We start from the raw sequence: 24,639 nt of genomic DNA on the forward strand, positions 1-24,639 counted from the left end.
TTTAATAAATTTACAAAGATTTCAAACAAACTTCTTTCACATTGTCATTATGGGGTATTGTTTGTAGAATTTTGAGGAACATATTTAATTCAATCCATTTTGGAATAAGGCTGTAACATAACAAATTGTGGAAAAAGTGAAGCGCTGTGAATACTTTCCGGATGCACTGTACCTATAAAGATGTTTTGAGCATTATCAGTTCATGGATGTATCAACATGCTTAGTGGGACGCAGGATGTGAGGTTCATCAAGTGAACAGAACTTTGTGACAATGCAACAATGGCCCAGGAAACAGCTCTTTAACTAGGCAATAAATGATTGCTTTCTGAGTTTTGCATTAAACTGAGCTAAACTAGATGACCGTGTTGTAGCTATGAGAGGAGCTGCATTGAAATAACGGTGTTATTCTTCGACCTGTAATTTAGTTTTACAGTACTTGTCTGTGTGTAGGTCACCCACTTTCTCTCAAACAGGACTGCAGTCGCGGCTGGTTGATGTTGTCCTCTTTGCCATTGAGCCAGATGCGATCTTCTTTAAAGTGACGACTGGAGGCGACTGTGGTAGTGGTCTTCAGCTACAATGGTAATCAGATCACACAGAGCTTTATGACACAGAACGGTAATTGCACAGTGATGTGTTTCATTTGTATAGTAATGCGATCAATTGGCATACATGTACTATAACTGTACCTGGTCTTGGTGAAGTGTGACACTCAAAGAGGAATTTATGGGCAAGATTAAATCCTCATCCCTCTTCCCCCCTGGAGAGTAGAATAAAAACATACGATCTGAAATAAGCGATCATCGCCCACCCCAACTCGACAATACAATACAACCCCCCTGAATGAATGAATGAATGCATGAATGTCCACATCAGGAATCCAACCCAAACCAAAACAAGACAATAGAGATTTCACTCTGCTGAAAGTATAGGTGAACTAGGGACTCTTGTCTTTATTAAACTTGTGAATATTCCCTTACGATGATGCTGCGACCAATGCACGTTTCTAATGTTGACACCTTGTGGACAAACGTTGTATTGAAGAAGCTAGGAGCGTTATAACCGAGTGATTCCGAAGATATCCGTAAAAGGACGAGCCCTGTCAGACCGTGGAATTCCGGGGAGAGCCGAAGCGAACCCCGGAAGTGTTTTTTCTCGTATTGTGCCAGTCAGGTTGGGGGAAACTGCAATGAAACGAATCTTATTACACTTTACTGTAAAATCTTGTGGGATAATACGGCGAATGAAAGCAGGAGAATACGGTAAGGAAGCCATAGCAGTTGATCTGAAATAAAAATAATATGACAAAAGCAGCCGATGTTACACATGTCTGTCAGCTTGATAAAGATCCAACACAGAACTGCACGATCACCGAGCTTGTGTTTGAAACCTGCTGTCATTATTGAACTAATACAAGTGATTTGAAGTATTTGAGTGTTGTTTTATTTTCCACGGACTAAACAGTATTTTCTCACTTGTCATTGTGTGTTTCTGTTGTAACATGTCTTGGCCTGAAACATGGGTAGCCTCGATTCACTAATGTTTATTGTGGAAGATCTGTAAAGAGAAAGGCATGCATTCATTGGTGCTAATTAAAGTGCCTCTGAAAAGCGAGAGTAATAAAACATAACGTAACTGGCGTGATAATGTAAGAAAGCATTGCGCCTTTCTAAATCCAAGGGCAATTATATTAGAAATATGAGAGAGAGAATAGAAATCGTTAATAAATCCACCCCTAATTACATTCGTTTATGGACGACGATTCTTAGGATAAATGATTGAAAATCACTTCTCTCTTTTTGTAAATAAATTGTCTAAACTTTCCTATGTCGTTCAAACAGCGTCTTCCGTAGATTAATATTAATCTTGTGATTAACCCGATTAAGTTTTGTAGTGTAAGCAAACAAAGCTCATACAGTGTACAGGAAAAATCATTCAAACAAATCTTAAAAACACTGATGGTAACTTTAGTAGCAAACTTATTCTTGTTCTCTACTCTGGTGACGTACGTCACCTTGTTTTCCAGTTGATTGTAACAATTCAGCATTAAAACGTACATTTAATCAAAGCAATTTTAAATAGTTGTATTTCCTCGCATTAAAAATCAATGCATCCGTGTCCATGGAAAACCACCTTCGCCAACAAAAGCAAGAGCAGTGTGTAGAAACCGCTCTCTGGCGCTTGTGTCTACATAGAGCACTATTCTGTATTTATTTAGGAAGTTATTAGTTTAAAACGCACTGAGGTATTGTACTTTTTGTAATGTCTTGCACCAGTTAGTCTCCATTTGACAGTGTGTGGCTGGGGGGACCTGCAACTGACCTTCCTGTCTGCACCAGGGCAGTGATTCACTGGTCACAGGGCAAGCAGGGTGCTGTGGTGGACAGACAGACAGACAGACAGACAGACAGACAGACAGACACACTTACTTCACAGCAATGCAGAGCACAATGAAGCTCGACATTCACACTCACACTAACAAGACCATAAAGTTGATCGAATGGGGAAACTATTATCTTTCTAGTCTAAGGCAAAGGTTCATGCAGATTGTGACAAGGGAAGGGTGGGTCTGTGTAGCGACCTTCTCCCTGAACCATAACTTTATCATCAGGGTTTGTTTAACACATATAAGGGGTAAGCCATTGTTACCTTTTAAGTATTAGACATTGTCTTTGACACTTATTGTTTTGGAATTACCTGAAGGAAATTACATGGTTTCCCATAAAAAAGAAGTACAGTTCATTATTCTGTGAGCATGCTCTGAATACACACTTATCCTGTACTTAACTGTATTTCTTTTTAATGAAGGTTAGTTAACTATTGATATCTGTGTGGTATGGCTATGTTTGGTCCTGGCAAACCTAAGTATCCTTTAAAATGGCCAAATGCACTTTCCTAATGCACCTGAACACATATAAAATCCCACTCTAACTCTGTGATAATTTCCCCTCATGCAACAATAGTACATTGTGTGAAACCTCAGGGATTATTATTACACTTAATACAGTAAAATATTTAATGATTAATTCATCAAATTGCCCCTCACCTTGTTCTTACCGATCCTCTACTACACACTCACAAAATGACCTGGTAAAGTTACAGAATTTAGATCAAATCCATAGAGTGGGTGAGCACTAAAGGGGTCAGTTTGAAGTCGTCTCTCCTATTCACACCTCTACAGCTAATTTATAAGTAATGCCACTCCGTTATAGATTTAAAACACCATTTTATACCCAACCTACCTACCTTTATTGTTCAATAAAAGCAAGATACATTGTTAAACTAAAGGAAAGGTTACCAGGTGTCTGATATTAATTTTAAAGGTCTGTTTAGTTGGTTTACAGTGATTGAGGGTGATCACACTCTTAAATTCACATATTTAAATTCAATTTAATGTACCAGTGACTCAAAAGTAGACGTGTGGGGGGCTTAAAATGACTCGGGAAGCTTGAATAAGTACCTAAAAGCCCTTTCAGATGTGGTAGTGAGGATCTTTACTATATTAGATTTGTCTGTTGTTGTTGCATGATTTTTATGCTCCAGTTTGTATCTGCATTTAGACAAGGTACTTTCATAATTTATTTTCTCTGGTAGACAGGGATGAGGCCTCTGCAAGTCCATTTCCACGGCAAATCTCATTAGCTTCCAATCCGCAAATGCTGAGGGTCTCTGTGCTGGCATGCTTCTTTCCGCAGGATTCAGGCACACGCTGCACTTGCGTGTTCCTCAGTAATAGGTGTTGATGTTACTCGCTCTTGACAGGCCTATGCACTCAAAACTGACACTATCTGGATTCCAGTGAGGCAGATAATTGAAGCGACCCTAGCAGTATAGGAGTGGGGTAGGTTAAAAATGCTAATCCGTCTGTTGACACTCCAGGGGCATTGTAGTTTTTCATTCTAGTAAATTGAGCTCAGTGGGTGGTGGGGGGGGTGTATATTTGGCATGGTCTCCAGGAATCTCTTTATTTGGCAGATCCCTCTATGCCCTGAGCAGGAAAGCCCAATGCACAGTCAAGCAACCTGAGGGATTCCACTTTATGTGGGTCAGAGCCTGAGAAAGTTGAGCTTACACCAATGACATTTGGTAAATGAACTTGTGGTTTTATTCTTTTGAATGGACAGCAAGCTAATATTTAATGTTTGTTTTATTTGGCACCAATACAATCAAATATGGAGTTGCAGTACACACAAACGTACACTGCAGGGCATTGAATTAGGCGTTGAGAAAAATCAGCCAGAGTCATTCCCAGTATTATGGAAACCCTATACATGTTCAAGTTAAAGCAGCTAGTTTATAAATTGAGGATTTAAGGCAGAACTGTACAACCCAGGGCTCTTTGGGGGCCAGGCATGGGAATTGCTTTAGTCTTAAACAGTTCCTACACACGTTTTTACACAGAGAGGTGTGGGAGTCTGGAACAAACTGCAAAACTATAGTAGTTGAATGCTGCACAGAGCTTTCTTTTATCTATTCAAATGGTAGCTTCTGGGAGGGATATAGATTGATACTGACTGAGTTGATTGACACTCAGAATTTCTGATTTGCTGCAAGATTTTGTATTGATTAATCCGCACTGTGGGAAGAAATGAAGAAAACTGATTTACCTATAAAAAAAGCTATTCAAGCTTTGCAACCTTTACTTTTGGTATAATTGGTTTTCCCATTGCACATTTCAATGTGAGTTATTCCTGTGGAAGCTTTAAAAAAGAGGCCACTTTCAGCTCTCACAATAGGTATCAGCTGTCAAGGTGCTTTTTATCAAGGCTGTCTCTCTCTCTCTGAGCAGGTAGCGTACTGACACACTTTTATCCCCATTGAAAGTCTGTGTGTATGTTTGTAGGTCTCTGGTGCTGAATGCTGTTGTGTAGCCCTTGCCCAACCACAGGCCAGATGAGCAGACATGTCAGTTGAAGACTGAAATTCCGAGGTAAGTAACACTACTAATTGAGGAGGCGAGTTGGGGGACAGAACGGGGTGGGGGATCAGAGACCTACACAGAAAATAACCTGCCAGACACAGTGGCTTCAGACGGACATTTTGACTTGCTGTTAAAACCCTGGATACCAACGCAATACTTGAGTGAGAATATCAGAATGCTGCAGGGGAAAAAATATTATTTTTCTGTGATTCCGCTTTCATCAGCAGTTTCAGTATTTACTGTTTGCAGTCCCTAGTGGTCTTTCTGTTCTGATTTTGAGGTGACCTCTCTTACTATGTATGTGTGTGGATGTGTTTGTAGGGGGTAGTCTCAGAGCAATGAAAATCAGGTTTAAATTATGGGCTTAAACCTCCTCCACACACACAAGGCAAAAGAAAACGTAACATCTGGTATAGCAGCTGCTCCTGCAGTTAATGTTACTGCTTTTACTGTGTTTTATCTTTTTTCTGCTGGAAAATCAATACTGCTTTCACTTTAAAACAGCCTCTGTTCTTCCCGAGCTTTGTATAATACCAGAAACGTGCTAGGTTTTCAGGAGGCAAAGACTTTGTGCTCATCTTTTATAGGCATTAATAAGCCTAGACTGATAAAATTAGATGTAAGACATGAACTACATTTAAGTCTTATCGCCACCACGTTTGTTATGTTATGTACGGGGAAAATGCATACCTACTCTGTTTATAATTACATTTATATACCGTTTCACCCTCGCATATTGGAATTTATTTCCCTCTGTTTGCACCCAATCCATATTCCTATAGCACTTCTTTGTAAATGTCAATGTCTGTGACTTAGTGGTATAGTGAGCAGGGAATGTATATAATTTTAGATTTAGATATCAGTGTTGGGAAGGTTACTTGGAAAAGGTATTCTGTTACAGAATATCCATTACTTGGTTTTGAAAATAAATTGTAACATAATCTGACACAATACTCCAAATAATTAACCTAATCAGATTACTATAAGAATTCATTTGGGATCCTTATTAAAAAAAACTAAAACATTCACAACAGTAGATGTTCAGTAAAACAAAATGTAAATATATTTTATATTTAATGTGCAATCAATTTTAATATGGAAGACTGATCGATTTTTGCTGTAGTTGTTCATCTCTTTCAAATCTAATTCTGGAAGCTTTTGCGGCGAGTTTCATATTCACAGTCTTGCATAATTCACAGTATAGGCCTGATGTTTTGCACACAAACACAGGCAAGCTTTTCACCTACCTGGGAACCAGTATGCACATAAACCGTGTGTCTTTACTGGATTTTTCATTTCATTCATTTATCTTGTTTGAACTTGGATATTTATATGTGCTTATCTGCTGTTTTGCATTTAATTATTCTTTATTATAGGGGAACTAGCACAGTCACTAAAAGTATTGGTTTATACTCATGTGTTATTAGTTATAAGTAAGGAAATGAGATGTTTCTGTTCCATTCTATAATTGTAGTAACTTTCATATAAATTTCATCACAATCATGGCTATTGTAAATAACTCAAAGGAGAGCCCTTTGGTGTTTCAGGATGTTAAGTTTAATCACTTACCAGAAAGCAGAAAAGACTACATCTAAGAGTATGGGCTTTGTCTTTCTGCAGCAGCTATGGTCAGTAGTAGTGAGACCATATGGCTCAATGTTCACCTGGACACTTTGTGAGGGGACGGGATTTTAAATTAGCCTTTAAACTGAAAGAAGTTAACACCATTGCCAAATTGAGTCCCATTGCATTGCAATACCTATATCAACTAAAGGTTCATCACAACACATTCGTATGTGTCATCTTATTTCTTTATCTCTCGTTAATGATTAATAAAGTATAATTATAAGCGTGTAATTATAATAGATGTAATATTGATCATTATTCCTGATCTACCCTCTGTACACACAATTAATGTAACGCTGCACTGTTTCTTGTACTGGTTTTCAGTTTACATTATCTATACTGTATTTTGCATTTATTGTAATTTACTGTAGTATTTGTGAATGCTGTAAGTTGCCCTGGGTGAGAGCATCTGCTAAATAAATAAATGTCAAAGTCTTTCCTGATCAAATGAGTAGCGTTTGGAATAATAAACCGCAGATCACTGTTACATGTCGGCTGAGCTCGGAAATTAAGCACCGCTTACATCTTTTAAATAATAATAATAATAATAATAATAATAGGGGAGAAATACTGTTCTCACATTGTTTATCTTTTTACAATTGCCCAAACTCTGCACTAAAAACAGAAACACCTGGTGTTAGCATGAGGGAAAAACCTTATCCCTCCACTAGTGATGCCTGTAGTTCTTACACAATATTAATTCCCTACCCCAGACAGACTAATAATGCATTTAACAGGTCAGTACAATTACAAAAATAGTCAGTGTTTTTTACATAGTCTGTACCCTTCTATAACAAAGGTAGAACACATGTTAAGATAATCAATTGTTTTAGGTAAAATGTCAAACACATTTTAGAATGCGCTTCCTGCTAAATGTCTGCCATGTGGCTGCTTTCTGCCATCAGACAATAAAGACTGGGTGGAACAGAACGGGTGGAACAGAACGCTCATGAAACGAACATTACCAATAAAATATCTGTCACTCACATAGTTAGGCACTGAAGAGGGAGAACATTGAAATCAGGTTATAATGCCAAGCTTATAATTTGGATGCAAAAGATAAAAACTACATTACAAACTAAATTAAAGCCTGGGCTTCTTTCCCCTCAGATCACAGCTGGAGGTCACCATTATTATAGTGATGTAAAGTAATGATAAAATTAGTTAATCCCACCCCAGGCTCTTTCATCTTGTGGCAGTGTGTTTTTCCCCGGCAGAATCCTGTTTTTTCACCTTATGTATGAAACAATGCTTCTATAATTACACATCACACTTAGTCCTACTTCATTTAAAAGAATAATACTAGTTCTGATTGCGATGTCAGTTGTTTTCCGTAAAATAAACAAAACCTCTGTACATTCATGTGATGACTTGCAGAGTTGGTGGCAGCCTCCATAATGCCTACTTAGTTACACAATCTATTGTGCTGAATATAACTAAGCTGCATGTACATGGAAACGTGTTTTACTACACAGGCACCCTGCCAGATTCTCGCAATTTCCTTCCTCTTACCTATTTCCTATACATTTCCTTTATACTCTCACTTGCTATCATCTGACTGTGCTGTATATAGCTTGTCCCAGATTTAGGTAAAATCACATGGTTTATCTCCCAATCCAGATATTCCCTGAAAAGGAGTCAACACATGTGGATGAGGTCCATCTAGATCTGGATTTGTCTATTTTGATTTGTTGTTGTTTTCCAGTTATCATATCTCTTAACATGGTTCCCTATTATTATTATTATTATTACTATTTACTGACCTCTCAACTAACCTGGAGGCAGAGCCATCCCAAAGCCCCCTACATAGGATAAAGTTCACAAGCATGTTCTAGATACAGAAGGCTGGGTGCAGAGAACATGATAATAGTGTTTTTTTCTTTAAGGAAAACCATTATGAGTATTGGGAAAAAATGGTGGATTATCTGGTGTCTTTTTGTCTTCCATAAGTTCGGTTTTATGCACTATGCCCTAGTGAACTGCAGCAAAACAGATTGCTATCCCTAAGTGATGCAAATTCTGAGCAGGCCAGAACAGCCACAGAACCAGGGGATCTGGCAGCATTTGCAGTCCGCTAAGCTGCCTATTGACAGGTCATTATACACAAAAGCACTCCCCAGAGCAGAGTAAGGACTACTAGGGATTGGCAGACAGGGAGTGCTGAGGCTAGATAGGGCTCGAAAAGTGGGAGAGGAAAGCAATTTTTACTGTAGAGCGCAAGTAGAAACTTGGGCTCCACATTATTTATGCTTAGTCATGTCTTGTGGTTTAGAAGGTGCTGTCTCACGGCTTATGGCACAGGACTCCAATGCATTGATCTCATAAATATAAATATGAGATCACTGAGTTTGGAGTCCTGCGCCTTCCATCCAACATCGAGGACACCAGTGTATGAATGCCAGACTCCTTTTTGTTTTTTTTTCTTGTTTTATTCCTTCACAATTTAACTATACATTACACCATGACTCCCAGGATTCTCCCCAGGGCTTTGTTACAATGATTCCACCTGAGGACACAATTCCATCTGACTTCACTTCACCAAACGTGAACAGTTTTACTGCTGGCAAGATAATCAATTGAAATGGCATGTTTGTGTTTTTTATTTACTTTGAAAAACATTGTCTGTGACTTGGCATTGTTTGGTTCCCCCTTTTAAACTGTAACACAGCAACTCGCAAAAATACAGGTGAAAAGATAACTCACGATTTTGCTATATAACACAATTATGATTTTTTTTTTTTTTTAATTAATGAATCTTCAAACTTCAGATTGTGGTCGTTCAATAGTCTCTCCGTATTAAAATTATATATTTCTTAACCACAAATGAATATGCTATTATCATTTGCATCCTGTTAGCTTTCGGGCAGGTATTATTGCAGGTTTGTGGACTAATATTTATCATCCTAATTGCATGGCATGATTCCTCATATAGATGATCTGAGCATCTGTTACCTCTATACCAGGACTGTTACTGTGCATTAGAGAGGAAAGAAATGCATTGAGCTCTGTGCCAAGGGTATAAATAGAGTGAAGTGGCCTGTTGGGGGTGATTAAAAATTAGTCTGACACTGCGTGAAGTAAAGTGATTTTCTTAATGTTTTGGATATTGACGCAATCCGTTCTCCTCCATGTCTTGTAAAGGCAATTCTGACCAGGTGCGAGCTGCTAAAGCCAATTATTTATAATTGGGTAAAATCAGTATATGGTATTGTCAATGCAGATGTAATCTCATCAGGAGTCAGACACAAAGTCCATTGTCTCAAGTTCAGTATTTTAAGTTACAGGGTAAACATATGATTGATAATTAAGGCCCTGTATTTTGACTTGGCTATTTAAACTGTAATTCAGTCATAAAAGACGCAGTGCTCTTACATACATGACTGGAATGAAATCATACAATTCCACAGCGTCCCAACAGAATTAGAAAAAAGATTTGATTACAGTATTGGTAGTGTTTCATATTTAATTACATTTCCTGTGCTGCTCATGTTAAAGTACAGGACATTAGTACACTGCCAGAACTGGCAAGAAAGAGACTGAGAAAACCATTGAAGTAAAAGTTACAGTGTGAATTATAAAAGATATAATCAGGGGTAAACAACACAGGGGATAGCCCTGTATTTTCAGCCCTCAGTCTGCATTCACAAGATCTACGCAATCCTTTAACCGTGTTTTGATTAACTACAAGGAAGTAGCTGAAGGAGTTGAAAGGAACAGGAAAAACAAGCTTTTTTCCCTCTCTGCTAAAGTAAATCTGTAAGAACCTGCATAGTTTACAGCATGGTCAGCTTTTTTCTGAAATGTTTTTTTTTTTTTTTTTTTTTAATTGGAATTGGCCATTTATTTTTGTTTTATACTCTACCAATTTGGAATCGGCTGTTGTCAATCGACTGTGTTTACAGCAGAACTAACAGACAACTAACAGGCCATAAGCATCTTACAAAACACTGCACTGCCAAGCCATCTCCTTCTGTTCACAATGCGAGTCCACAGCGTAAACTGCAGTGCTTCAGCAATTGGAGGGAGTCCTGATGCAGCTCTCATTCATAATGCTTAAGCAACCTTTCTTAAATCCAGAAAATGTGTAGTTCTTCTTTCTCTGAGATGTTTGATTGATAAATTACTCAAAAAGCAGCATTTCAGCTGCCCAGACAGAAATGATAAAATAACTTATTTTTTCACGGTCTTTGGTAACTGGTAGTTAAGCAGTCAGTCAGTATATATTTACTGCTTGAATTCATATGTGAGTTGTGAGTAATGGAGAGAACGTGACGCAGACCAAAAGGGATTTCTCAGTTTCCTCTGACTGTGATTAATCCGTAGAACATGTGCGTGTCAGTCATGCAGTAAGCATTTATGTTGCAGTGTGAAGAGTGAAGCCAGGTTCATTTTTTGCTTACCTTGTGGTTAAAAGCAGTAATAAGATCTGAAACTGCCCTTTTTTGCTTTTATGGTAAGAAGAATGGTTTTACAAGATGGGTATATTGTATCTGCACTAATGCTTCTTAAAACCCCTCCTGACCAAAGCCAGAGGTGGTCTTATGTACAATAGCTGGGTGGGGATAGTGGTTACAGTCAGGTGCTGAGATTTTTTTTTTTTTTTTTTTTTAACCCTTCTAGGACCAAGTTGTATTATATTACTGTAACCTACAGACAAGAAAACCATTTATCGCTTTATTGGTTTAGTTTTGCTTGTGTCACTCCCCAATCTCCTCGATATCAACTTTCACAAGGCCTGCAACCTTTGACTGGGAACAGGCACATCAGACGTTATTCTTAAAAAATGCACAAACTATGTGCTGTCTGCCTGGAAGCATCATGACAAAAATGGTCACATTCAACTGTGTCTTTATAACAGCTTCTTAAATAATAATATACATCTATTGACATTTTGTGGCCAGAAAAATTGCCAATACAGATGTGTTTTTCTTTGCTTTTATTCTGAAACCATCCTACCCATTCCAGTCCATTATGGCTCAAACACTTTCTCTAAAACTGTGCAGTGTGTTTTTTGCAAAGCTGTAAAACCTACACATTCTTTCTGCAGAGAGTGATTTCAATCCCAAGTGTACCACATATTTGTATTACTTGATGTAGTGAAATTGGGAGAGAGATGAGGGCTTTTTGTCTGTCTGTCTGTTGAACATGGTGTTACAGGGAAAGCATCGAGTCTGCTAGTGAATGCGTTTTAAAGGTTAAGAAAATATTGGCTTTTGTAGGTTGGCTTTTTTTCTCAAACCAGCTGGGCAGTCCGCCTGGCTCAAAAGGCCTGGGGAAAAACCTTGACTAGAAGGGTGGAGGGTTTGGACAGACGATGTTGAGGTTTTTTCCCTCTCAGTACAGGCAGCATGCATGTATTTGCAAACCATACATCTTAGATCAGGTTGTGAGGTCTAATACATGGGCTTTAATGTCAGACAGACCTTTAAGACTGTAAGCATCATCATCCATTGACCCAGCATTTCACACAAAATGAATGACGTTACTACTAAGTTTAGTTTCAATCATTATTTATGGAGTTACAGAAATATGTCTTGGTGCAGCTTTTATAAACTTGATTCATTTACCTAGCATCTTCACTACAAAAAAGGATGAGTCATTATTGATGGTATCCCTCTCTCTCTCAGGGCAGGGAGCATGCAGTCTTCAGGCCACCGGCTCCGTGATGTGGAGCACCACGCTCTCCTGTCCGGGGAGGAGGATTACGAGGGGCCCCCAGGGGACGGCGAGCGAGTCTGGTTCATCCGCGACGGCTGTGGCATGGTCTGCGCCTTCATGACCTGGTTCCTGGTGCTGTATGCCGATTTTGTGGTGACCTTTGTCATGCTGCTGCCCTCCAAGAACTTCTGGTACGCTCTGGTCAACGGGGTGGCCTTCAACTGCCTGGCCGTAATGGCCCTCTCTGCACACCTGCGCACCATGCTGACCGACCCGGTGAGTGAAGGATAGGGCCGTAGGGCTGTGAGTAGCCATTCTCCTTTTAAAAGAAAAAGTGGACACATTCTGCTAGTCATGCTGAAAGTAAAATGGGGTAGTTCGATTTGCATAAACAAACCGGTATATCAGATTAGTTATATATTATTATTATTTTTTTATTTTTTTACAAACGGAAGAACACTACAGATCCGGAAGTGAAAATAATTCCCGGCATCATCAATTTTTTTCAAGAATTCAAGCCATGGACAGGAAATAAACATCTGTACGACACGCTCTATCTTCCGCAGTACGATATCGGTTTCCTGAAATCTGCAGAAGGTGACAATAAGAATTGGAAAACCAGATATGCACCTACAATATGCATGTAATGATATGATCATTTCAGAGGCAACCCTGCTTTATGACAATCAACAACAAACTCTGGATGTAACTTATAAATCTCACACCTGCAACATGATTTGGGGCTCCGAACACAAACCTATAATTTTATCATGTCCGGGATATTTTCAAAAACAAGCCGTTTGATAACAGAGAATTTGTCTACCTTCACGAAAGTGGCACAGAGGGGAGTTGAGGGTTGGAAGGTCAGCTGTGCCTTTTCGTTAAATTTAATTCTTCACAGATAATTGAGGCCATCTGTTTGGATATAAAGTCTTACAGCTGTCAATCAAACGGCCTTGACTTTAGCTGATATTGATGTGACAACTAAAGGCTAATAATAATAAACTATATATTTCTGTTCAGTATGTGGAATGATCAGACTGGATTGTACAGATCTTAGGAGTTTATGGCAGTTTTCATTCCATTTTAAAAATGCAGCCTTTGTGTAGGAAGGTATAATTCTGGAGCATATTCTGTATCATTTTCAGTTTCTGAATCAGAGTCAGACTTAAAGTACTATATTTTGTCATGTCGATATTACCGTGTTGGAGAGGCTTTGACATAAACTGCATGATTTGGATTTCTTAATGTTTAAAGATCATGGTAATGTAAAGCTTTTTCTGTATCCACAATTTATCTGGTTTTCCTTTTAATATCTATAGAATCCCACTAGGGAATTGTGCAATAACAACCCTACCACATAACTTGAGATCTTAAGAAATCCACGGTGCCTCACTGTTGAGTACTGTTGTTCAACGCTATATTGGCTGGAAAGAAAGGACAGGATGTTCTCCTTCTGAATTCTTGTGCTGAGGTGTTCCTTTCTGTGCAAGAACCCCCCCAGTGTCTTTCCCATCCGGGATGTGGTTTGTAATTACTCTTTCCTGTAGAAAACCAAGGTGCTTACAGGGCTGTTTCTGAGCAGGAGTGGTGCTGCTCTCCTCACCTGAGTCAGCCCAACTCTGAGCCACACAGGAAGCGATGGGACTTGTAGGAAGGTGTTTCTTTTATTTTTTCAGACTATCAGGGTCTTAAAGACAACATCAAGACATAGACTGGCCAGCCAATCAGGAATCGCCTTCCCAAGGTTGGCAAACAATCCGTTTGTTTCCTTACGAACAGAAGCCAATCAGAGCTGGAAGATATCTATGGAAGTGCAGCCGAACAAGACTGTGGCCCAGTGTGGAGGGAAGAGGATAGTGGGGTTCCTCACAGCAGCTTCCTGACTTGGTCAAACTGATCCTCTTGGTCAGGTTGAACCTGTGTTTCTAGCTTCTGTCTCCTCTCCAAACTGGACAGGGATATTAATATCTGGCAAGTCTATTGTCCCAGTTTTCAACAGCCCTGATCTTTGGCTGCCGAGTTCAGCATGCCTTGAGGATAACGTGGATAGTAAAAGTGTTTTTTTCGTGACTGAGAATTGTGCTGCATAATTCAGAAACTCTCTGGGGAGACTCTGCAGTGTGAGAGACAAATAAACACTAAATGTTTTTGGTTAAAGAGTTTCTCGCCTCTGCTCTCCTCTCTCCCAAGGCATATTAGTTTCTCTCATTTTTTCCAACAGTGTTGATTGATCAGAACAGACTCTTGCAGCTCTAATTCAGTCAAACACCTTAGTTGTCATCCCTGAAAACAGCAGCCAGAACAGTAATTTTGCACACAAGTCATTTTGAGATGAGTAAGGTAAATGGCAGAGAGTTTTGTCATGGTGTCCAGATTAAGGAGTTTGCATGGTGTGAAGAGAATTGCAGAGAACAGACTGAGCAGTTGAGCAAGCTTCAGTAGCCCTTTGATGACTTAGCCATTGCATTAGATATGACTATACGCTGCACATTTGCAGTATCCAGTGATTTCATGTCTATCAATGCAGATCTTTTTCCACTTATAATTAAGACCCTTGGGTTTTTCATGCATGAACTTGAACGACCTTGTGGATATCAGTCCAGAACCACAGACTAGCTCTCCACTCATGCCAATGCATGAAATCAATAGAATAATTAAGTTGTAAAGTCATCTCCTGTAGACTAATTATAGGATATTAACCCGTAATGTAGGACAGTTATAACTGTAGATGCTTATTAAGGGTGAATCTTAACTTTAGCAGATTGACATTTAATCCACAATAACAGACAACACAATACATTTAATATGTTATAGAAGCACAAAGTTGACTAAAGGTATACATTAAGTATGCCACATTTAATATACTGTGAAATCATTCAAAAGTATCTATTGTACACTTAAATGCATTGTTTGTAATGTATTGTTTTATAATTATTAAATAAATAAGTAATCTCGTGAGGCAAACAACACTAGAGGAAGGAGGACAGAAGTGTGATAAATTAAGAAAAGGACAAAGTAATGTGACTTCCTCAGAAAGTTTGTTTATTCAGTACCTGTGCTGTTCAACCATTGGCAATGTGGCTATCTATTAACCCAGCCAGTGTGTAACTTTTGATAAATCAAGGTTAGAGCAGTATAATATAGGAGTTAAATACAATTATGTGAATGTATGCATGTATTTATGCATGTATGGATTTATTTATAAATTGTACAACCTTGATCACATATAAAGGGCTACGATTTGGATACTACAACCCAAAAACTTTATTTAAATTATCTGTGTAACTTAATGTCAGGCAAAATCATTAACATTACTCAATTTAGATTATTACAGATATCTATGGAGTTACAGACATAAGTATGTAATTTACATGTACCTGGTCTCTTTACTACTACTACTCACAGTAGACTGAATCAACATTTGGAAAACATAAGAAAGATATCACTGATTAGAAAAAGTCTATAGATAAGTATAATTGAATAAACAGAATTTATTCAACTAAATGAATTGGAATTCAGAAGCCTAAAATGTTATCTAGGCCTAGAATCATAAATGCCCATCTCAATTCAGAGCAGGCTTCTGTGTTAACAGGTTTCTTTATCTCCATGTTTTTTTTTTATGATATTTATTTATCAGTGTTATTGCAGTCTTTAATTTGTATTTTTCATGATGCAGTAAGTTTGTGTCTCTTGCTGTTAAGCTAAATGTGTTGTAAGATTCATTTCTTCGCATCAGTGTAACAGAACCGCTGTGAAAAAAATACTGTGGATATATGCAGTGTAGATTAAAGGCTTACTTGGTGCTTGTTCTTTATTAGATTAATTACTGTCTTCACAAGTGTTAGCAAAAAAGGAAAAAATAAACACTAGCCTGTCAGCAATGTTAAATTACCAATGAAAGTAGTGTAGGCAGTGAGGGAGTGAGAATAGTGTGGATTGGGGTATATTGTCCAAACGGGTTTATACCAGAGCGGTCCTGGTTTTAAAAGGGGAGTTTTGCAGGTTTAAGAGATGGAATCCTTCTTTTGTTCGAAAGAGTTTCATTTATATGTATTTATTTTGAAATAGATACATCTCGGCATTTCCCAATACGATCTCCTGATCATTTCTAACCATTTTACGGTTTACACCACCCATACCTGTGATCAGATTAGAATTGTATTTATTTTTTAAAGACATTATACTGGCTCGCAGATGCTTCTTCTCAGAACTAGCAATATCTTCTCTCTGTGTCCTGTGCCCCCCTGCAGGGTGCGGTGCCAAAGGGCAACGCCACGAAAGAGTACATGGACAGCCTGCAGCTCAAGCCAGGAGAGGTGATTTACAAGTGTCCCAAGTGCTGCAGCATCAAGCCAGAGAGAGCACACCACTGCAGGTGAGACTAGGCCCGAGCCCTGAACTACAGTCTGTTGACCATTATGGTCTATATCCTAATTGTATTTTTTACTCTTAATTTTTTCCACAGTATTTTTATTAATGATTTCATTGTAGTTTGTAACACTATAGGTCACCTTTGATGTAGGCATCTGCTAAATGATCCAATGGCAATAACACATTGAGAGCCAGGCCTTGATCCTCTGCTTTGTCTCCTGCAGTATTTGTAAGAGATGTATCCGGAAGATGGACCACCATTGTCCCTGGGTGAACAACTGTGTCGGGGAGAACAATCAGAAGTTCTTTGTGCTCTTTACTGTGAGTATGAGGGGTCCTCTGTGTGTGATCAGGACATTGACAGGCCAAACCTTTTAATGTAAAATTATACACCGATCAGCCATAACATAATGACCACTGACAGGTGAAGTGAATAACACTGATAATCTCGTTATCATGGCACCTGTCAGTGGGTGGGATATATTAGGCCGCAAGTGAACATTTTGTCCTCAAAATTGATGTGTTAGAAGCAGGAAAAATGGGCAGCGTAAGGATCTGAGCGACTTTGACAAGGGCCAAATTGTGATGGCTAGACGACTGGGTCAGAGCATCTCCAAAACTGCAGCTCTTGTAGGGTGTTCCTGGTCTACAGTGGTCAGTACCTATCAAAAGTGTTCCAAGGAAGGTAAAGCGGTGCACCGGCGACAGGGTCATGGACGGCCAAGGCTCATTGATGCACGTGGGGAGTGAAGGCTGGCCCGTGTGGTCCGATCCAACAGACGAGCTACTGTTGCGCAAATTGCTGAAAAAGTGAATGCTGGTTCTGATAGAAAGGTGTCAGAACACACAGTGCATCGCAGTTTGTTGCGTATGGGGCTGCGTAGCCGCAGACCAGTCAGGGTGCCCATGCTGACCCCTGTCCACTGCCGAAAGCGCCTACAATGGGCACGTGAGCATCAGAACTGGACCACGAAGCAGTGGAAGAAGGTGGCCTGGTCTGATGAATCACGAGTTCAAGGTGTTGAATTGGCCTCCAAATTCCCCAGATCTCAATCCAATCGAGCATCTGTGGGATGTGCTGGACAAACAAGTCCGATCCATGGAGGCCCCACCTCGCAACTTACAGGACTTAAAGGATCTGCTGCTAATGTCTTGGTGCCAGATACCACAGCACACCTTCAGAGGTCTAGTGGAGTCCATGCCTCGACGGGTCAGGGCTGTTTTGGCGGCAAAAGGGGAATCAACACAATATTAGGCAGGTGGTCATCATGTTATGGCTGATCGGTGTACACAGAGATACAAATCATTTTGTAAATGGTAAACTGCAAACTGCCTTTCCTAACATTTAGGACACATTTGTGTGCCATTACACTTCTGAGATAGCTAGTTCACAGCTTCTATGGTGTGTTAAGGGAAAGCTGGTGATCTGCTCGTAAATGTGTATATATAAAGACATCCCAATGGCCCACAAGGTGAGAATGAAGTTTGCATTCACAAATCTAATCTGGGTCGTTGTGGATGAACTTTTGGAACACCGATTGAGATGTACATAATGCAGGGGCATACAGAATTGGAATAAGTGTGATTTTTTTAAGCCTACATTAGTTGCACTTTTGTTTTATTTTATTGAATCCTGAATCCTATACTGACATTAGGTGTCTTTACATTCACACTATTAATGTGAGCTCTTGCATTACTTTCTTTGAAGAAGACTGTTCAGACTGTTCTCAGCTGAAACTGCACATGCCATTTAGCAAAACCAAAAGTTTGAAAATTGGAAATTATAAAAGTGTTCATACTTTTCTCTCTCTTTCTCTCTCTCTCTCTCTTTGCAGATGTACATATCAATCATTTCCACTCATGCACTCATCCTTAGTGGGTTCCAGTTTTTTTCCTGTGTCAAGGTCCAGTGGAGTGGTAGGTGTCATTTGATCAAGGTTGGAGACTGTATACATATAATAGCTTGCCTAAGGATTGAACCGATGCTTTTTCATATTTATAAATTGGAGAGGGTTAGAAAGACAATGGCAAAGACAGTGATGGTGGAAAAACATTAGTTTCCTAGTTCTGTTGAACGTTTTGAAGAAACTGAGCCAACTGATTAGATTACTCTGGGGGTCTGAAGATCGGAACTTAGATTCACAGTGATGGATGTCTCTGGTTCCCAAAAGTGTTCTAGGGCTTCCTTGGGTTCCATCTCCTGTGTGTCCTCAGTTTGGTGATTGAACTAATGCTGCCCCCCCCCCTTCCAGAGTGCAGTGACTTCTCCCCCCCGGTGACGGTCATCCTCATGATCTTCCTGTGTCTGGAGGGGCTGCTCTTCCTCACGTTCACCGCCGTCATGTTCGGCACACAGATCCACTCCATATGTAACGATGAAACGGTGAGTGAGTACCAATGTAAAACACAGTCTATTTGACAATTGTGGACAAAACTTTTCTCCACAATTGTCAAATAGACTGTGTTTTACATTGGTTCTTTCTAAATCCCTTAAGTAAGTGATTTATATCACAGTTTAATAGAAAATCATTGTGTAAGACCAGAACAGTAACAAACTCATTTGCTGCTAAGCCTGTCTCTTAAGGCCTTTCTCCGAGCCCTTTGTTAGGCCTGGTTTGCTAAGCAGATCGGTTAAAGTACAGTCCAGCTGATAAGACTATTAAGTATGATGAGCTTTTACTGAGCCCTTCTGTGCTTTCTCTGGGAATAGTGTCACATAGTGTGTTTGTGTCCTTGGCATCTTAAACAATCAGGAAAATGTGATGTGCATGCAAGGGGGACATTTTCTATTCACATATTTACACCTAATCCATGTGACAAAGTGAAAATGAAGGTTAACTAGTCTGGAAGAGCAAGAATATGGTGTTTAGTAAACCACTGCAGAGATTGGAAAAGCTAGTGAATTTTTCCATGTTCAATTTCAACATAATTAACACCATGCTTTAAATAAGCATTCAGCTGGTATCTTGGACTTTGCTTATCCCCAGTGTAATCTGACACTTTTTTTCCCTTGTCATTCTTAAAATAACTGCTGATCAGTGAGATTACATAAAATGTTTTCCTATTTGTTTGCTGGGTTTGAAACTGCCCTTTTTTGCTCTCGGTTACTTCAATTAATTATGATTGTCTCACTTACATCTGTCACTCAATTTGAAAACAGGATCAAATGAGAACAGAGGCAAAATAAACTTGCAGCGCTGAGTAAAGATCTTTAAATCAGTGCAAATTAAAGATTTGAAAATTAAAAAACGGAATGACAACCACTCTGCATTTTTTCTTTTTCCTTTTTAATCCAAAACCTTCCCTTGGGAAATTGCCTGCAGGATGCAACATATTTGTTTTCATAATGTATTAAATAGTGTAAAGATGTATACATTTTATCGGCCTTTAAATAGCTGCATTTCCAATTCCCTGGTTTTTCAAGACATTTCTTTCGAGAAATAGTGTTCTGTTTCTGAGGAGAAACACTTAAGTCACTGAAAAATGCATCTTGTAATTAGGTGAACAGAACTGCAGCCCAGCAAGTATTGGACTGGTGCCAAGAGTTAACTGCATCTCAGGGTCAGCGAAAGTTGACATTGAGTGTGTTGTAGCCGAGATCACCACTGCATCTGCATAACAGAGGAGTGGAGAAGTGTGCGAGGTCGGTAAAGACTCTATAGGCAGTATTAAAAACACATCTAACTGTAGGAAATAACGGTTTTAAAATTACACACTGATTATGGATAAACAGGGAAATTTCATATTATTTAACACTCATTTTAGATGGGATGACATTATAACTATTTGGATATTTGGTATAGATATTTGTTCACAGTGCAAACAGTGCAGAGGTTTAAAATGCAGAGGCTATTAGGAAATGCCTGTACTGTGTGAGAATGAAGGATGTACAATAAAGGATGACCCCTGTGTGTCTCTCTGCAAGGAGATTGAGAGGCTGAAGAACGAGAAGCCCACGTGGGAGCGGAGGATGCGCTGGGAGGGGATGAAGACGGTGTTCGGCGGGCAGCCCTCCCTGCTGTGGATCAACCCCTTCGCTGGGCTCCGGCTCCGGCGCCTGCTGTCCCGCACGCGGCGGGGGGGGCCCGAGTTCTCCGTGTGAACCCCTGTCCAGCACCACCCGGCCCCCCCGTGTTATACTGTGGCGCACCGCTCCCCCTTCCCTCTCTCCTCCACCCCGACGCCCTCCCTGTGCCCTCACACCCCCCCTGCACCTCCACACACAGTCAGTGTAGACTTCAAAAGCGCACGAACGTGGGGCTCTCCTGTGTCTCGCAGCGACCGGACTACTGCTGGGGCTGCAGGGATCCTGAGCGAGGCTCCAGTCTGGCCATATGGGGGAGATTGTTGGCATTTCTGTTGCGCTGCTTTGACGGCAGTACAGTTATGTTAATCCACAGTATTTGTTTTGTTTTCAGGGCAGGGCATTTTTATTTTGTTTTGCTTTTACAATCACCCAACTAAGTGGAAAGCAACTCATCTAAAAGCCTAGCGAAAGGGTTCGTGAGGTTATATACTCTGGTGTGAAACACTATCCCAGATATAAAGGCTGCTGTAGACTTTTAGATCTGTTCTCTGTCCTGGGGAAAATTGCTGGATCTTGCGTGGAGAGAGAAGCTACATCCATCTCTTTTTTTTTTTTTTATTACTTTTTTTTTTAAATATAGATCTCTTGTGTTTTCATATCAGTGCTGCTTGCTTTCCTTCTTTCTCAGATTGCATGTTCTCTGCCAGGACTGGGAGAGTAACACACAAGAAAGGATATGGCAATACAGGACAGGGTGTGGGTCTATAGTATAACATGTCCTGCCTGGGCCAGTGGTGCCAGGAAGCAGGAAGAGAATGGCTGAAGAAACCACTAATGTGATCCTCTCCCTGGAGAGACCGTAAACCGACATGCTTCCCATATGTCATACATTTTATTTTTTTATTTGAGCCCTGCAAAGGTGTCATTGTTTGGAGCTTATCCATAGGAGGATCATTTGAAATACCACTGTGGTGAAACGGAATGACAATGTATTTAAGAAAAAGAGAGCAATCACTTTATTACTAATCTCCACCTGTCTCTTCCCCATTTTCTTGCATTTTTTTGATCATGTATTATTATGTATTGATTGTCTGTTAAAAGAAAAAAGACAAATTGCTGGTTGCCCAATACTTCCTGGCTACCATTGATTATGTCAGTAGTGTGGGAAGAGGTACCCAAATTCTAGATTCAATCAGACTGCTATCTCTCTACATACAAACTCCCTTAATGCAATTATAAAGTGTGTGCATCTTAGTTTGCTCCTTAAAACAAATGATGCCAAACTTGAAATCAATTGTTCGATGAATTAGAGTCCCCCCAAGTATGTGGGGTGCTCAGTATAAAGGTGGAGTTATAGAAGAGGTATAACTATACACCGATCAAGCCATTCAAGAGGGAAAACTGGCGATATGCACGGGGGCATTATAAAGTGGGGGTGTGGCATTAATAGAGCCGCTCATTTATCTTTACCAAGCATTGCCTCTCTGAACAAGTCTCTTTTTATTGCGCTTTCCCTGTAGATTACAATGAGGGTTGCAATACCTTGGCCAAAATAAAGGAACTCAGTATTTATTTCAGGTAATTAAGTTAACAATGGTTCTTTATAAAAAACTTTGATCTTGGAAATTGATCTCAATCTTGGCTGTCTGTTTTTGGGAAGCTATTATAAGATTATATATATTTTTTCTTAATTATTATTTTAAACTTCTTGTTGGCTGTGGCAATCCAGGATGCACTACCGTTCATACAATCATCATATCTCTGGGATGCATATATGCTTTTCCGCTTCCAAGATGAATTGACTTGTGTATCATTACTTTAACAAAACCTTGTAACAGTGTCTCTTCATGCACTGTAGAACTGCACACAAGGCCTCTACACCAGAATTGACTGACAAGGGCAAATCCGTGGCAGTTATGGATGTGCTAAAGGAATCATATGTAAAACAACAATTACAATTCTGCAGATTGTTATTTTTCCCCCCTCCCCAACCATAATGGCTCAGAGTCTGTGCTCTACTACATAAATGACCGGAAAGATTTCCAGTATTTCTCAATTGGTATGTATATATAGAAAGTATATACACACTTTATTACCAAAAGTATTGGGACAATAGATTAAATGCAGACAGCTCACAATGTGTTTAATAGACTTTTAATATATGGCCAGAGTTCTGCTGTGCTATTCCTCCAGCCGTGCACATACATAGTGCGGAGAAGTTTATGATCTCTACCTGCATTGCTCTGCCACCTCATCCAACATGTGTATTGAGGGTTTGAGATCAGGGCAGTGAATCAGTGCCATTACATTTATTCTATCCTATTCTTCATGAACCCACTGTATTCAGATGCCAGGCTTCTGAAAAGGTACATTATAGTGTTGGTGTTGGCCATTAGATTAAAAGGTTATCAAGCCTGGCAGATCACTTTTCACCAGATCGGCTGGTCATAGTGCCCTTCACAAAAAACAACCCCTGCACGACCTACCACAATCCATAATGAAATGCTTTATTGTAGAAGGGAAGTCTGTCCCATCACTTATGGAAATATAGTTTGTGTACATATGGATGATTTATTACTGGAGGATTTAGATTGTTTTTATTAATAATATTGTTTTTTTAAGCAATATTTGTGTTTTAAATTGTCTTTATAATGTGTAGTCCTTTTGCATAATAAAGTTATTAGTTTACAATGATGTATGGTAAGCCTATATGAAAACTACGAGCAGTTCAATCCAGTGTCTTCGGATACCCAAGGGAAAAAACAAAACAAAAACTGGGAAATCACATGTCCATTAGAAATCAGATCTAAGCATTCCCCTAGTGAAAGTGTAAGACAGAACTATTTCTCTCCCTGTGCACTGCAGCCAGGCTTTTTAATTGCTAATCTGGGAGTGCCTTCCCTTGATGATGATGTAAAAGATATGGGGTTTAAAACAAATTATATTCTGATCTAAAATGGTCTCTGTAACAGATGAAAGACATGAGGATCAAGCTGTATAGCAGCATGTCTGTTCATTTATTATTTATTTAATATTTAACTGGAATATGGGGAATACATTAGATTAAAATAATGTATTTTTGTGATGCTGTATTTCCATGTAGCATTTTACAAGATTGATCAGCTGCAAATGTGTGAAACTCCCATAACAAAATGGCTTGATGAATCTCATAGTGAGGGATACAGTTTACTTACACAAGACTGGCGCTATGAGAGATTGGTGCTCAAGCCCTCTTTTTTTAATCATATACTGGACTGACAGATTGCCAGATGAAAACATTTGTGGGGTTTCGCATGATTGGAGTTTTCAAATGAGAGCATGGCTTTCTTTTTTTCATTTAAAAAAACACTGCACAGTGTATGTAATCCAGTCCCACATGTTATGAGCTTTTAGGATGTACAGTATTTGAGGGGGATCTTCTCAAGGATCTAGATTAAAAAAGCACAACAAACCTGCTGGATTGAAGCATTGTAAATGCTTTAGATACATGTTTGGCTTTACACAGAAATCTTTTCCCAGTAGCCACAGTACCCTCTTGTATTTTTCCAAAACAAATAAATAAATGCATACTTGTGTTGTACAGTTTTAAATTACCTCCTAAAGGGATGTAAAGAGATCAAGATTTAATCACTTACCCCTTTTTAAATAGATTGATAGGCAGAAATGTTATACTTTGGTTTGGTAAATGAGTCCCAATCTGATTATATTATAAAATATCATATTCTGTAGAAGCTTATACTCTGTACAGTAAAAGTAGTGCTGAGAAGAGCATAGCTATTTTTGTGTCATTTTTTCCAGTTATTTTAAAAATATGAAAAAGGAAGACAATAAAATGCATTGCTTTCCTCAGTATTCTTTTATATACCTCTGTTTTGAGATTATCATGGTTGTATTCCAAGGGAGAAGCAACTGAAAACAGTGCTTACAAATATATAATTTGAGTACTTTCATATGTAATCAGAATCTGAAATGTATGCCAATTAGCTCATAGCTTAGTTCAAGTTCTTAAGATGGTGCTACAAGGTTTTTGTCT

General features: G+C 39.2%; 1 protein-coding gene across 3 annotated transcripts; it reads left to right on the forward strand.

Moving 5' to 3' along the window:
- The first annotated feature begins 1,105 nt into the window (after positions 1-1,105).
- Positions 1,106-24,377, forward strand: zdhhc7 (zDHHC palmitoyltransferase 7). 3 transcript variants are annotated; one of them, XM_066714113.1, is made up of 8 exons: positions 1,106-1,262; positions 4,844-4,930; positions 12,175-12,481; positions 16,459-16,583; positions 16,804-16,900; positions 18,415-18,496; positions 18,832-18,962; positions 20,508-24,377. In XM_066714113.1, the coding sequence occupies exons 3-8, from the start codon at positions 12,185-12,187 to the stop codon at positions 20,679-20,681; spliced, it is 906 nt and encodes a 301-aa protein (XP_066570210.1). In that variant the 5' UTR covers positions 1,106-1,262; positions 4,844-4,930; positions 12,175-12,184; the 3' UTR covers positions 20,682-24,377. The 3 variants fall into 3 exon arrangements, with proteins under 3 accessions (XP_066570210.1, XP_066570208.1, XP_066570209.1); XM_066714111.1 differs by having other exon boundaries at positions 1,108-1,262; positions 20,505-24,377; XM_066714112.1 differs by having other exon boundaries at positions 1,109-1,262; positions 4,825-4,930; positions 20,505-24,377.
- Positions 24,378-24,639: the final 262 nt, after the last annotated feature.

This window comes from Amia ocellicauda, chromosome 9, assembly GCF_036373705.1.
Source record: "Amia ocellicauda isolate fAmiCal2 chromosome 9, fAmiCal2.hap1, whole genome shotgun sequence".
NCBI lineage: Eukaryota > Metazoa > Chordata > Actinopteri > Amiiformes > Amiidae > Amia > Amia ocellicauda.